This window comes from Mus pahari, chromosome 3 (assembly GCF_900095145.1).
Source record: "Mus pahari chromosome 3, PAHARI_EIJ_v1.1, whole genome shotgun sequence".
NCBI classification, from domain to species: domain Eukaryota; kingdom Metazoa; phylum Chordata; class Mammalia; order Rodentia; family Muridae; genus Mus; species Mus pahari.
Window position 1 is genome coordinate 114189599 of NC_034592.1, and position 14891 is coordinate 114204489.

A 14891-nucleotide genomic window follows, 5' to 3' on the forward strand; every position below is an offset into this window, starting at 1 on the left:
GAGAGGGAGAGGGAGAGGGAGAGGGAGGGAGGGAGAGAGAGAGACTGAGAGATACCTGTAGTTCATGTCTGTAATTCCAGCACTTCAGAGGCAGCTGGAGCTACATAGCAAGACCCTGTCTCAAAAATAAACCGAAGGAGGGCGGGCAATGGTGGGGTACACCTTTAAGCCCAGAGGCAGGAGGATCTCTGAGTTTGAGGGCAGCTTGGTCTACAGAGTGAGTTCCAGGACAACCAGGGCTCCACAAAGAAAACCTGTCTTGAAAAAAAACCAAAACCAACCAAACAAAAAAGGATCAAAAACTATTTCCACCACCACCACAGCAAAGCAAGCAGAGGAGAAATAAATAATAATAAAATGCTTGGGAAGGTCTTCCTCTAGTCTCCATCCTCTCGGTCCTCATCCCCACAGAAAGCCACTACTACCAATTTCTTACATAAGCTGCCGTTTTAGATACAGGTTTTTAAAAATATAGAAACATATTCATGTATAGCTCATTTTTCTAGTGAGTGGTTGATCTTCCTTTGAACAGTTTAGGACCTCTGTGTGTAAAGGAGATTGGCCCTTGTCTGGAGTATGGATTGTAGTTCCCCAATTTGTGAGTTTTACCCAACCTATTGCCTATTACCTATGCTCATGTCTTCTCGTTGATAAGTAGTTTCCAACTGTATCACCATGATCACAGTCGTTCATGGACTCTCCTGCCACCAGACAGCCCCTGGGTCTGAATTTGAGACGGTTACAAGGGTGTTCGGCTCTGCTTCCTGGGTGCTGGGATTAAAGGCGTATGCCACCACGCCCGGTGTGTTCTGTTTTTTTAAAAGATGAGGTTTTATTGTACTGCCCAGGTTGATCTCGGCCTCCTGGCCTCAAGAGATCCTCCCATGTCGGTACACAACACAAGATGCAGGAAAGGTGGCAGATTTTAAACAAAAAAAAAAAAAAAAAAATAAGCTTTCTTTCTAAAATAAATATTCAGAAATGTGAGCAGTTCATCAGACTTTCACAAAGTGAACCTGTTCTGAACTTCACTGGCTCTCGAATCTCCACTGTGGCTCCCGCCAATCCCTTTTGCCCACCAGTTGCTATTGTATTGACTTCTATCCATTCCTTAACTATACCTGTCCTTGGTCTTCACTGTGAACTTGTTTGGGCTGAGAATCAGCTAGTTCTGGGCACGTCAGGTCAGTGAGAGCGTTTCCAGAGAGCTTTAATGGAGACCAGAAGGCCCACTCCAAATGTGGGTGGCAGTACCTCATGTTCTGTCATCCTAGACTGGGTAGGAAGAGGAAAGTAAGAAGCAAATGGTACCTCTACCTCTGTCTGCTTCCTCACCGGCACAAAGTGACCAATGCCTCCCACTCCTGCCCCTCAGCTAGAGACACTTTTGCTGCCACTTTCCCGACCAGGCGACCATGCTGAGCCTGTGCCTACTAACCGTGACCCAAAATAAATGTTTCCTTCCTTAAGGTTGCCTTTGTCAGGTCCTTTGATAGAGCGGTAGGACATGTAATGGCCACAGGCAGCTGTGGCCTTCGCTGCCAGCCCCTCCCACTGACCAGCTGTGTGGGCGTGGCTCTGTCTACTCCGTCATTCCCCTGCTACCGAGCAGTTATTGTTTTCCGTTCCTGGCTATGATGGGTAGCACTGTTATGAACATCCCAGTACAAAGCTCAGGGTGACACACACCCTCATTTTTCCTGAGAAAATGCCCAAGAATAAAATGCTAGGGCCAAGGGAAGAATATTTTACTATTAAGAGACACTGGTCAGGACTGGAGAGATGGCTCAGCGGTTTAGAGCACTGACTGCTCTTCCAGAAGTCCTGAGTTCAATTCCCAGGAACCACATGGTGGCTCACAACCATCTGTAATGGGATCTGAACCCCTCTTCTGGTGTGTCTGAAGACAGTGACAGTGTACCCACATACATTAAGTAAATAAATAAATAAATAAATAAATAAATAAATAAATAAATATCTGAGCAAGAGAGAGAGAGAGAGACAGACAGACAGATGCTGGCCAGTCATCTCACAAAGTTCTCATGTTTAAAGTATACCATTTTTATAAAGCTGAAACACAGGAAAAATCAAATCTGTGGTATTACATTTGATTTTTAAATTGACTTGATTAGTGAAGTTAGCAGCTGCACGGGGCAGGGGCTAGGAGTGGGGTGCTCTGGAGGGCTGGCATTTCTGGTTTTTTGATCTGATATGAATTACATAAAAAGCCATTATGCTAATACACTTACCATGTGTATATATTGTGCTTGAATTACAGCTACGCAATTATTTCTGAGAGGTTTTAGACTACTGGAGATAGGGCCCAACAAGCCTCCCAAGCAGTTTCTAATACCTCTCTTGGAAGTACTTGAGAGCAAAGATTCAAGTCACATGTCCCCAAACCCTCAGCAGCCACCACCCTTTGGGTGTAGCTCTTGCTCTCGGTCATCCTGGAACACCTTGCCATCTTTGGTTTGTTTTCTCCCTGTCTTGCCTCTGGTAGGGCTGGGTCTCTGCGCTTCTACTCAACAACAATGTACAAGAACCACATGCCACCTACCATGTACCAAGCCTGTGCTGGTCCCTGTAAGAGAGCAGCCCACCCCGTGAGGCATCATGTGAGGAGCTGTGAGGAGCAGGAAGGGGCCCAGATGACTTCAGCAGACAGTATGAGGCAAGCACTATGTGATTTATACTCCCTGGCCACATGCCTACAGATGGTGTCTGAGACGCTAGCGTTTAATGTTTGAATTCTCCGCATTCTAGCCTAGACATTTTGGTTGCAAGAAGAAAATTGACTCCAGTTGTATCCTGGAATGAAGTTTATTGGAGGAAAATGCTGGACAGGCTCCCAGAGAAAATATGATATTCAGGCACACAAAGAAATGGGGACTGAGGATCAGAAGTTCAAGGTCATCATCCATTTGCAGCTACATAATGAGATTGAAATCAGCTTGAGCTACATGGGACCTGGTCTAAGGGGGGTGGGGAAGAGAAGGGAAGGGAAGGAAAGAAGGAATGAAGAAAGGAGAAAAGGGAGGAAGGAAGGGAGGGAAGGAGAGACAAGAAGGAAGAAAGTAGGCCTAGAATGAGCAAGGCACAGCCTTGGCTACACAGTTACTCCTTTTCCAATTCATTCCCAACCTTCTACCTCCTATTGCAACCCCACTATTCTCCAGGTTCTCAACCCCAGGCCCTTTGTTCCTTATACCATCTACCACCAATCTACAGTAGGAGTCTCCACACCCTGACCTCCCAGGACCACATCATTCTTTCTTGGTAATACTCGTGTTTTAACAGGCACTGGGGCTTGAGTGTTCAGGAGATATGCAGTTGTTCACTTCACTATGGCATGTGCACTTTGTCGTGTACCCAGAGCAGGAGCAAGTTGCTGTGGGGTAACAGAGAATGGAATGAGTTACTTCTTCCAGGGGCCAGACCATGTACAAAGATGTCCCCAGTTAATGAACAGTTGTGAAGGTGTGGCCTTGTTGGAGGAGATATGACACTGGGGGTGGGCTTTGAGGTTTCAAAAGGTCACACTAGGATCTATCTATCTATCTATCTATCTATCTATCTATCTATCTATCATCTGTCTATGTCTCTGTCTCTTTCTTTCTCCCTCTGTCTCTGTCTTCCTGCTTCCCACCATGATGATTATGGGCTAACACTCTAAAGCTGTAAGCAAACACCCAGCTAAATGCTTTCTTTTATAAGAGTTAACTTGGTCATAGTGTCTCCTCCTCACAGCAAAAGAACAGTAAGTCAGACACCTAGGCAACATCAAATTTTGGCTTCCTCAGTTTACCATGTAAGGGGGACTGCGCCTTTCAGGAACCTCTGAAACAGAATGTCCCGGGAACACTAATTCAGACCCTAGCGTGATAATGCCACTCTCTTCAACATCAAAAGTCCTAGAGCCTGTGTCCACAGTTGGTATCCTTCAGAAAGACAGGTTCCAGATGTTGCCAAAACTCAGAATAAAAAACTACATTTCCCAGTCTCCCTTGCAGCATGGTGTGTTTATGTGACCAGTTTCCAGCTGTTGAGAAGTTGGGTGGGGTGCAATTTCACAGTCCGTGGATCACAGGGATGGGCGTGTCTCCCTTTCACTCTTCCTTCTCACCGTAGCGTCCATGGGCACTGCAGTTACCTGAGCTTCATGATCAAAGGCAACACTTGGGGAATGGAGAAAATCAAGCAAGAAGGATTCTGATACCACCACAACATAACCAGGCCAGGAGGGAAAACTAAGACCCTGTCATGCTGTGGTCGCTGTATTGAGTCTCTGTTAGAGCAACCTGACTGACATCCTGACCGGTACAGACCGTCTTAGAAAGTCCGTGAGGAACTAGATGTTGCTCTAACCCACCAAGAAAGTCCAAGGTGAGCTTTGAAGAGAAAGGCAAAGGGATACAGAGGAAAACCACACAGACGCGGGCAACATGGCTGAGTCCATCTCAGAGCCCTGGAGGCGGCAGGTTGACCTCCGATCCCAAACCTCCCTTTGTCCATTTTTCTTAGGATCGAGAGGCTTGGAAGGCAAGTCGGGCAGGTCAGGGAAGCCAGGCGTCTCTGTGCTGCTTCTGCAGAGGTAGGCAGGGCCTTGTTCACACATCTGGGTTCTCAGAGAGCGGCAACCACCTCCTCCTGAGGACAGGTAAGGCATCATCAGCTCAGGGGTGTGACACGAGATGGGGTTCCGTTTGTGGCTGCATCAAAGACCTAGGAGCTTCCAGTTAAAGAAAACCCGGATCACAGAAGGTCCCACACTGAGTTATGGCCTAGGAGGGGGTCACCTGCAGGATAGGATACGTTAGGAGAGGGAAAATGGCCTTTCACTTCTGCCTAGGTGACAAGAATCAGACAAGCTCGGACTTGATGAAACAAGACTTCAAAATGGATGGGTGAGGGATCAGAGAAGCTAACCCACGCCACTAAGTCACGCACCCATCACTACTCTGAGTCTTAGTCAGAATTGCTCTCCCTATTCCCCTAGGCCATCTGGGCTCCTGTACTCCCTTCCAGCTGCCCCTGATCCCAGCATTGTCCTTTAAGTGCAAACACTGTCCCGATGCCAGATGGACATTGATACGCCTCCACGTTCTCACACATGTCAAATGGATACCTGGATAGTATCTTTCTTAGTGGCCATCTCTGCTGAATCCTCGTTCTCATTCTCATTCAGCTTGGTAGAACTCTTCTTTCTGCACGGGCAAGAGCAGACTCCGTGAGCGACTCCCTCCCTACTGCTTCCCACCCTCCCAGGCTATACAGAGCAGGGGAGCCCTGCACAGTGTGGGGCATCGTGTTTGTTCCCCCAGCCCAGCCCTTTCCAGCAAAGGAAAGCTACAGCAAGACAAACTGTGGCGGTGATTCAGAAGAGGAAATCCCCAGATTTTGAGAGGGTAGAGCAGGAAATTTGAAGCCTGTGGACTCTGTAGGGAAGAACTTTCCTCAAAGGTTTGGGGGAACAAAGGAGGGAATGGGATGAGCAGAATAACATATTCCTGTCCCCCACACAGCTCTGGACTCACCTCCAGGTGTGACAGGCCACCAGACCCAGCAGCAGGCACAGGAAGCCTGCCAGAAATCCCAGGACCCATAGCAGCCTCTGGAACAGCTGCAGTTGGTGCAGAGCTGCAACAAAAGGAAAAGCTGAAGGAACTATGTGGGCTTCAGGCCCTCAACATTCCCTCCAAGGTGACCCAACCAAAACAAGATGGATTTTAACTTTCACTTCATCCCCTCTATGCAAGTGATCCATTTGGACTGCTCAGACAAGTTGTCTGGTGGCAGGAGGGATCTGGGAAGGCAGCCTTAGGACATGAGAATCTTCCTGCAGGGAGGGTCCAGAGGGTAGAGCAATTGTTCCCTCACCTCTGGTCCCAAAGTAGGCGGAGGCTGAGGCAGAGCCCAGAGCATTGGAGGCAGTGCACACATACTCCCCTTGATTGCTAGGTCCAAGCTCCTCGATGTCTACTCTCAAGGCATTGGGAGGAGCAGTGACTCGGATGTGGGGCTGGGCGGGAGCACCGTGAGGTTGGTTGGAGGCTACTAGTTGACTGCCCTGGTGAAGGGTGAGGATGGCCAGGGGCTCACTGTCCACTTGACAGTCGAGGATGCCCCGGTGGCCACCCTGAGGCTCCACAAACACTGTGAGAGTGGGCGTCTTGGGAGGATCTGTGGGGAGAGAGAGTATGCCGACTTAGACATCCCCTGCAAGCCCCTCCCTCCACCATGGCTCTGCTGCGCTTCCATGAAATGGGGGAGCCAATTCCCTCACTCTTGAGGCAAAGGTGACTTTAAGGAGGATGGTGAAATGCCTTAGTCAGTAAAGCCGTTGTCATGTAAACGTGAGGATGAGCTGCGTTTGAGCCCCAACACTCATGTGACAAGCTATATGAATACTAGCACTGGGGAGACAGTCAGGAGGATCCCCAGAGCTCTGTGGAAGCCAATCTTCCTGAATTGGTTCAGTGAGAGATCGTGCACACAGTGATAAAGATGGTGACCTCTGATCTCCATGCACATGCACAAACACATACAAGCATAGACACAGCACACACACACACACACACACACACACACACACATGCACTTTTTTTTTTTTTAAGCAACATAGTGGGGCTTTGGAACTGGATCTCAAGATGTCTTGCAGCTTCTCTTCTGCTTCCTGGAACAAACATGTGGAAAACCCAGGCCAGCCTGCTGGCCATGTATGGCCTGTCTGCAGCCTCCAGGTGAGGCTATCTGAGATAGTTCAGTCTCAGCAGAGCCACTGAACAGCTGCTGTCAAGAGACCAGAAAAACTGTCCAGCTGAGTCCTGTCCAAAAATCTAACCCACAGAATTGTGAATTTGGGATAACTTGTTACCAAGTAATAACTGATTGATATAGCATGGGCACAGAAGAATCGAATGAGAAAACCTGGGCTAATTATGGCTGCTGCACACCAGGCACTCAGTCTGCTTTATCTTCTGTATTCATCCCAGGATGGTAAGAGGACTGTATCCTCCATTTCAAAGCTGGGTACCCAAGCATAGCTACACAACCGCATACAACCAGCCAGTGGGGATGCTAGTGTCCTGAGACCCTTACCTATGAAGCCCTCGCTTTGTGCAGAGGAAAAGGCCTGATATGGACCAGTGAGATGCAGAGACAGACACAGGGCAGAGGTGGGTTCATACTCACAGAGGACACGGAGCATGACTGGAGCAGAGGTAGTGGCCCCAGTGGGGAGATCAGCCCTGCAGTGGTACAACCCAGCCTGAGCCCGGAGCACAGGGGTGAAGGAGAGTGTGGGCACAGGAGCTGAATGTAGTCGGTGGCGATTCCAGAACCATGTGAAGGAAGAGTTGCCCATGGGCCGAGAGCCACCAGGGAGGAGGCAGCTTAAGTTCAGAGCTGTGCCCTCTGGCACATCCAAGCCGGGCTCAGCTGTCACACGTATATCTGTAGAACAAGGATGGGTAAACGGTCAAGGATCTGGGCACTGTGGAGCGATCTCAATCTATCTTGGGCTCAAGACCCTCCACACTGGGACTATGTCTCTTCTTGGTCATAGGACAGCATGACCACATTTGTGTACCGAGGTTCCCGCCACAGGGCTTTGCCTCCAGAATCAGAGAAGGCCATTTGAAGCACGAGATGTATCATGCCCGCAGACTGGGCTTCCCAAGGGTAAGTAAGGACTCTGCCTTGCTCCTGCCCCAGGCTCCTCCAGTGAAGGGTGTGTGAGGCAAGGCTCTGTCTCCTCCCACTCTGGCTGGTCTACCCCTTCACTGAGAGCCACGCCTCTTTAAACAGATTAGGGTTCTCAGGGAGGTAGTTAATACTCCTTCAGGACAGCAGCCTCTTACCTGGGATCCAGGCCCACAGCACAAGAATCCCAAACCCTGGCCCCTTCCTCACCCCACTCCCGGTCCCACTCACCAGTCTCCGTCAGAAGCCTCTGGGTGGTACTGATGGAGCCCAGTGTATTCCGGGCTGTGCAAACATAGGTGTTGCCATCGCCCACAGTCACGTCTTGCACCTGTAGTCGAAGAGCATTTCGGGCTACCTGGATGTGGCCTATCCCCGATGCTGAGCTGTGATGCTCATGGCTGGCAGCTAGCACCTTGCCATTGTGGGATAGGACCATCTCAGCAGGTGGCTCGCTGTCCACAGTGCACTGAATCACAACCATGAGACTGGTCCTTGAGTCTCGAAAGGAAGACAGGACAGCATCCCGGGGGGCATCTGGAGGTAGGGCGGGGCACAGACAGGGGCCCTGCTGAGGCAGGTACAGCTCGCTGCCCATCTGCCCAATGTTGGTGAAGCTCGGTTTCCAGGCAAGTGTCCCCTTCTAAACATTATGCAGCATCCAGAGTCTGTGGGCAGAGTTCCCTCAAGCAGGGTTCCTGGGGCCATGTCTCCATCTTCATTGATAATCCCTCTTTTCCCCAAGTGCTCATTTCTAGGCTCCCTATAGTGCCATGCCCACCCTAACCAATTCCTGGAAGCACCCTCTGCCACCCTCATCCTGGAAAGCCACAGCTAAGGAGCCCCCTGCTCACAGAGAATTTGCAGACTGGCAGGTCTGGAGCTCCGTGTGCCCTGTACATCATGCACCTGGCAAAAATAAGCGCCAGCGTGAGCCCGTGTAGTCACCGGGAACTGGAGTGAGGAAGCCGGTCCCTCCTGAAGCCAGTGGCCATTGTGAAACCAGGCATAGAGGGTGGGTGAGAGGGCAGCAGGGTCCTCGCAGGTCACTGTGACAGGCTCTCCCTCGGGTACAGTACCAGAGGGATTCATTTTCACTCGGACACCTGAACCAAGGAGTCCAGAGTCAGCTGGGCCCCGCTGGACAGGACAGGCAGTTCCTTCCCCTGCAGCCTTGGTCTGCTCCTGCTTTACCTTCCAGCCGAAGCTCCAGGGACGTGTTGGCCTTGCCCAAGGGGCTGTGGGCAGAGCAGCTATAGAGCCCCTCATTACTAGGCCTTGGGTCCTGAAGCTCTAGGCGCAGGGTGTTGGGGACAGAGGCTTCAGTTGAGGAGGCTAGGAGCTGGTCACCGTGGCTGAGAGTTAGCCGGGCAGGTGGACGACTATCCACAGTACACAGTACCAGGGCCAGCTGCCTGCCCTGGGTCTCTAGGAGGTAGGTCAGCCGCAGGCTTCGGGGAGCATCTGCAGAGGTCCGGGAGGGATACACAGAGAAGGACAGTTTGCAAGTGGCAGGAGAGATCCCTAACGTCCAGCCCATGGGTGACTCATCCTTCACCCACGACATGCAGGGATGTACCTCTGTCTAAAAAGGACCTGTCCCCGTTTCCCCCACCTCTTAAGGTCCCCTGTCCAGTTCTCCGCAACCAGAGAACTGTTCTTAGACTGTGTACTTGGCCCTCCCATGCCCTCGTCCCTGTGAGTTTCTGCCGCTCTTTCCACCACCGCCCACACCCAGCCAAACTCACAGAGGACATCCAGGGTCACGGGTCTGGAGAGATGGGGTGCGTGGCCAGGGAGCCCCACACCACAGCGGTAGGAGGTAGCATCCAAAACTGTAACACTGGTCAGGGAGATGGATCTGGCACCAAGGAGTCGTTGCCCACCCTTGTACCATGTGTAGCTGAGTGAGTCCTGGTGGGTGCTCCATACCAAGCAGGTCAGGTTCACCTGCTGCCCCTCTTGCACAGTGGCATTGGGCCACACAGCCACATGCACAGCTGGGGAGAAGAGGAGTCACAAGTGAGAGTCTTGGAGCTGTGCAACAGGCCCCTTTCTCTACGTGGGCCAGTCAGCTCTGCTGATGAGACACTCCAGACTCCCCAGGAACACTCCTGCTCGAGGAGTTCATAGGTTGAACCTGGGGGTTGGAGGGTTCTCAGCAGAATAATCCAGAGCCCAGACGGTCGTGAGCCCTTCCCAGGCCCTGGCTAAAGACAAATGGAAGAAAAGGCTTCCCTGTGCAGCAGTGGTATCTCTTGTAAGATGCCTTTTCTGATCAGCTTGGTGTACTGGTCACCCAGTGTTCTCTTTTGTTTGCTTGCTTTTGTTTTGGTGTTTGGTTTTTCAAGACAGGGTCTCTCTATGTAACAGCCCTGGCTGTCTGAAACTTGCTTTATAGACCAGGCCGGCCTCAAACTCACAGAGATCCATCTGCCTCTGCCTCCCAAGTGCTGGGATTAAAAGTGTGTACTACCACACTCAGCTAGGGCACCCAGTTTTTAAACAAGGCCTTCCATGCAACTCAAGTCCAGAACCCACATCCCTAATTAGCATGGGGTTGGGGCTTGTTCTTATGCTCCTAGGCTTCTAGAACCTTCTGGATCTCCTCTTCTCTTCCACACTGACCCTGGGCATCGAAGTCAGCTGCAGCCGAGGCCTGGCCCAGTGTGTTGCTGGCTTCGCATGTATAGGTCCCATCATCCTCCAGCTCTGGAAAGTGGATCTGCAGGCGCAGCTCATTGGGGAGCACAGTCACATGCAGCCGGGGATTACTGCTTGCCAATTCCTCCGTGCCTTGTAGGGTAGAGGCCACGAGGCGATTCTGGTGAAACAGTCGCAGCTGCGCTGGAGGGTCACTTTGTACACTGCACACCAGGTGGCCAAGTCGCTCAGGGCCCGTGCTCAGCAGGGCACTGAGTGTAACATGACGTGGGGTATCTATATCAGACGAGGAGTGACAGTCAGGGTCTAACTGAGGTGTCCCTCATACAAGGCTCTGCTGTGGAACACCTCCCTTCCCCCACATGAGTGAGAAACACCCTTACAGGACACACGGAGGCTGACAGGGGCAGCCAGGCTGGCAGTAGCTGTGTCTGGGGCCTGAGCTTGGCAATGGTAGGCACCAGCTTGCCTCAGACTTATGGCTGCAATGCGGAGGGTAGATGAGGTTGAATCCTGGAGGGGGCGGCCATCCTGATACCAGCTATATGTGGTCCCCTCGGGGACTCCTGTGGGCACCTGGCAGCTCAGGACCACAGCCTGGCCCTCTCGGAGCTCAGGTGATGGCAAAACCTGGACCCAGGCTCCTGCAAGGAGAAACAGGGTAAATGAGGGCTTCCCAACATCCCGCCCATTGTCTGGTACTATTGGTGTCTCCAGACGAATGGAGAGTCCCAGTTCTGGGACTATAGCTGCCGAGGGCTCCCTCAGTTCCATGTCTTTGTCTTTCCTGATCCTTTTGGCCCGAATCTGCCTTGTCCTGGTCCTTGCTCCTCACCACTTGGCCTATGGGTTTCTGGGTTTGGGTGGTTGGTCTGTTGGTTTGGTTGTTTTGAGACAGAATCCTACTCTGTGGCATCTGACTGGCTTAGAATTCACTATGTAGCCCAGGCTGGCCTTGAATTTATGAGGCCAGCTCATAGAATTTGCTTCAGCCTCCTAAGCACTGGGATTAACAGTTTGCAACACTTGATGTTTAGGTTTAGTCCTGTCTGCCACTGTTACCTGAGGCAGGCGAGTCTCAACAGAGCAGAGCTTATATGCTCTACAACCAGGACCAGACACAGCACCTACCACAAATGCGCTGTTGCAGGAGGGCTAGCTCATGCCGAGAGCCACTGGTTTGACTACTAACTGACTCAGCATGAGTAGCCTAGGACGTGAGGGGAAGATTGACAACAGCTGGTTTGTTCCAGCCTGCTCTGACCAAGCCCTTCACCCGGGATCGAGGCCATGACAGCCTAGAGAGTGGGAAGTGGGCATAGAGGAGTCAGGGGTCAGGCAGTGGGGAGGAGAGACAGCTAGAGCAGTGATAGGAGCCAGGACCTGCACTAGACTCAATCTCTTTGCCTAAGAAGTGGATGCAATGAATTAGAAAAGACAGGCAGAGCCAAAGCAGATGTCCCCAAATTGTTACTGCTTGACATTATGAGAGAAGCATGTGTGTCTCTTTGGCCTTCGCCTTATGGATATTATCTTTCCTTTTTGTTGTGTATTTTTCTAGATAGATTGCTTTGTTTTGACATATGACTGACTGTGAATGTGCTGTCTCCCTACTTCTGCCTCCTGAAATACTTGGCTTACTGCCTTACGGTGTGCCACCAGGAATCCTTGTTCTAGGAGACTTTCTATAGAGAAAATATATCCAGATATAGATAATATAGATATAGATACAATAAATATATTATTTGTAAGAATATATATATATGTATGTATAACATGCATGTACTGGATTTTGTATGAAAACTTTTGAATGAAGCAAAATTATTTTACAAAATAAATAGTGTTAGAAAATTCTCCAGCCAGCCGGGCATGGTAGCTCACATCTGTAATCTTAGCCCTAAGGTGGCTGAGGCAGGACTCAGAGGCTGGCATGGGTGCATAGTAACTTCTGGCACGCCCTGTCTCAAAAGAGCAGGAATGGAGGGAGGAGGGTAGGCACCAGCTGAAACAAGGTAGCCGACTGCTCAGCGCTTCTGTTTCCTATGGCGCTGCAGTAAGTGGAAGCACAGGGAGACCATGTGGAGGCTGCAACGAACATTCCAATCCAAGCATCTGCACGGAACTCACAGTACACAGGGTCTGACCGGAGCAGTTCTAGATCTCAGGGTCCACCCTGGTGTCAGAGGGTTGACACTCACCTCTGACCTGGAAGAACAGTGAACTGTTGGCCGACCCAAGAACATTGGTGGCTTTGCAGTGGTAGTTTCCAGAGTCCTCAAGACCTAGTTCTCGGACCTCTAACTGCAGGGAGTTGGCTGTGGCCTTGACCTGGATCCTGCCATGGGAGGGACGCTGGGGTTCCAAGTTGGTGGCCAGGAGGTGGTCCCCATGGAACAGAGACAGGTGAGCCAGGGGATAGCTGTCCACAGTGCAGATGAACACGGCCATGTGGCCCTGACCCACATCCAGGAGGGCTGACAGCTTTGGAGGGTCTGGGGCATCTGTATGAACCAGAGTGGGGGTAGCTACTCAGGCTATTCTAGCCAATCTCACTACATTCTAGCTGTCATACTGTGTCCCCCTCCTCTTGCACATACTCCACAGGCCCAGCTGGTCATGTCAGACTGGCACTTATCTCCCCGACACACAACCCCCAGCCCTGTGGACCACAGGTCCCTCCGCCCTTCAGGCCCCACCCTCCCTGCCCACTAACACACACGCACACACGAACCCCTCTGCCCTCTAAACTGTGGCGCCCTTAGCCATCACCCACACAGCACACTTAGGACCACAGAAGCAGAGAGCTGAGCCCCATCCTCGATGAGGAGGCGGCAGGCATAGACAGCAGCATCAGCTCTGGCCACAGGCTGCAGCCTCACAGTCTTCAGTGGTCCCTGGGTCCACAGCACTCCATTCCGGAACCAGGAGAAGTTGGCAGGGCTGACAGCAACCTCCTGGCTCACGTTGCAAGTTAGGTTGGCCTCTGTACCTTCACGCAGTGTATTTGATGGTGTGATGACCAGGACAGTGGCTGCAGGATAGACAGCAGGGGCTCACTGGAGACCGGCCTCACTCCGATTAGCCTCACTCCATGCCCACTCTGGCCCAGGCTCTAGTTTCCAACTTTGAGCAAGGAAGGATGGAAATGAAAGCCAATAAGACACGGGGGCATAGCGGGACATGGAAAAGCAATGGATGGCAAGGTAGCCCCATTACTTTCTCAGGAGTGAGCCTTGGAAGTCCCAAGATAGTTCCCTTCCCTTGAGTGGAGGAAGAAACATTGAGCCTCCCTCTGCTTCCTCCCATTATGGCCAGAGGTTATTTTGCCAGGTCAATTTACTCAGGGGTAGCCTGAGTTCACGTTCCAGTTCCTCAGTCCCTCCGCTACACCTTACCCTTAGCATTGAAAGAGGCTGAGGCCGAGGAGTTGCCCAATGTGTTGCTAGCCTCACACAGGTACATGCCCTCATCCTCTAATACAGGCTTCTGGATCTCCACGTGCAGCGAGTTGGAGGCTCTGATGACCTTTGTGCGCTGGGAGCAACTCCCACACCTTGATGGCAGAGAAGTGGCCACAACACGGCCTTTGTGGAGAAGCCGTAGCTGGGCTGGGGGATCGCTGTCTACGTGGCACAAGAGGATGCCCCGTTGTCCGTCCCCGACTCCAGAGGTATCCGAATCCAGCCTGGCAGTGAATGTGGGCTTTCGTGGGGGATCTACGGAAGCAAGAGCATTAGGAACTCATCTTGTGGCTATTGATAGAGCCCAGGTCCACTTCAGCCTGGCTGGGCTCCAGGAAGCACACCGAGCATCCACAAACAGCAGTGTAGGACGGGCACAGCACCGGGTACTCATTCATCTCCGCTCCCCATCCTAAACTGTGCCCTACTGCTGAACGGAGTCTTCCCAGATGGGCAGCCATCTTCCAGCTGGGATCAAGGCATTGTATGAGATGCCAGTCACCTTGCATGTCCCATCTACTTCTAAAGCAGGACACCCTCAGAGAAGTCCCCAAGACTGATACTGGCTAATGCAGTGCCTCAAAGTTCATTCCACCATTGTTTGTTCTCCACCTCAGATCCTGACATGGTAACACTTAAAATGGCCACTCTAGATTCGTTGTTGTTCTGGCAATTTTGGTGGTTATTACTGTCGACTTGAAGGATCTAGAGTCATCTGAGAGATGAAACTTTGGGCATTTCTGTGGAGTTTCTAGATTGGATTAATTGAGATGGGACAACCCACCCTGAAGGTGGGTGGCAACATTCCATGGGCCAGGGTCCCTAACTAAATTAAAAGGAGAAAGTGACCAGGCAAGGTGGTGTACACCTTTAATCCCAGCACTGGGGAGGCAGAGGCAGGCGGGTCTCTATGAATTTGCCTGGTCTGTAGAGCAAGTTCCAGGACAGCCAAAGAAACCCTGCCAAGAAAGAAAGAAAGAAAGAAAGAAAGAAAGAAAGAAAGAAAGAAAGAAAGAAAGAAAGAAAGAAAGAAAGAAAGAAAGAGGAAAGGAGGGAGGGAGG

At 51.3% G+C, this 14891-nt stretch overlaps 1 protein-coding gene across 1 annotated transcript in view; it reads right to left on the reverse strand.

Moving 5' to 3' along the window:
• Window positions 1-3614: 3614 nt before the first annotated feature.
• Window positions 3615-14891, reverse strand: part of Siglec1 (sialic acid binding Ig like lectin 1) — an 18427-nt gene continuing 7150 nt past the window's right edge. Inside the window, exons 9-22 of the mRNA XM_021194436.2 lie at window positions 13764-14084; window positions 13142-13399; window positions 12567-12869; window positions 10752-11012; window positions 10333-10644; window positions 9453-9704; window positions 8899-9168; window positions 8559-8810; window positions 7936-8241; window positions 7195-7455; window positions 5881-6183; window positions 5538-5640; window positions 5129-5207; window positions 3615-4650 (exon numbers count right to left, since the gene is read on the reverse strand). Of these exons, the coding sequence (XP_021050095.1) occupies window positions 4627-4650; window positions 5129-5207; window positions 5538-5640; window positions 5881-6183; window positions 7195-7455; window positions 7936-8241; window positions 8559-8810; window positions 8899-9168; window positions 9453-9704; window positions 10333-10644; window positions 10752-11012; window positions 12567-12869; window positions 13142-13399; window positions 13764-14084 (3305 nt within the window). The 3' untranslated portion in view covers window positions 3615-4626. The remainder of the gene's footprint in view (window positions 4651-5128; window positions 5208-5537; window positions 5641-5880; window positions 6184-7194; window positions 7456-7935; window positions 8242-8558; window positions 8811-8898; window positions 9169-9452; window positions 9705-10332; window positions 10645-10751; window positions 11013-12566; window positions 12870-13141; window positions 13400-13763; window positions 14085-14891) is intronic.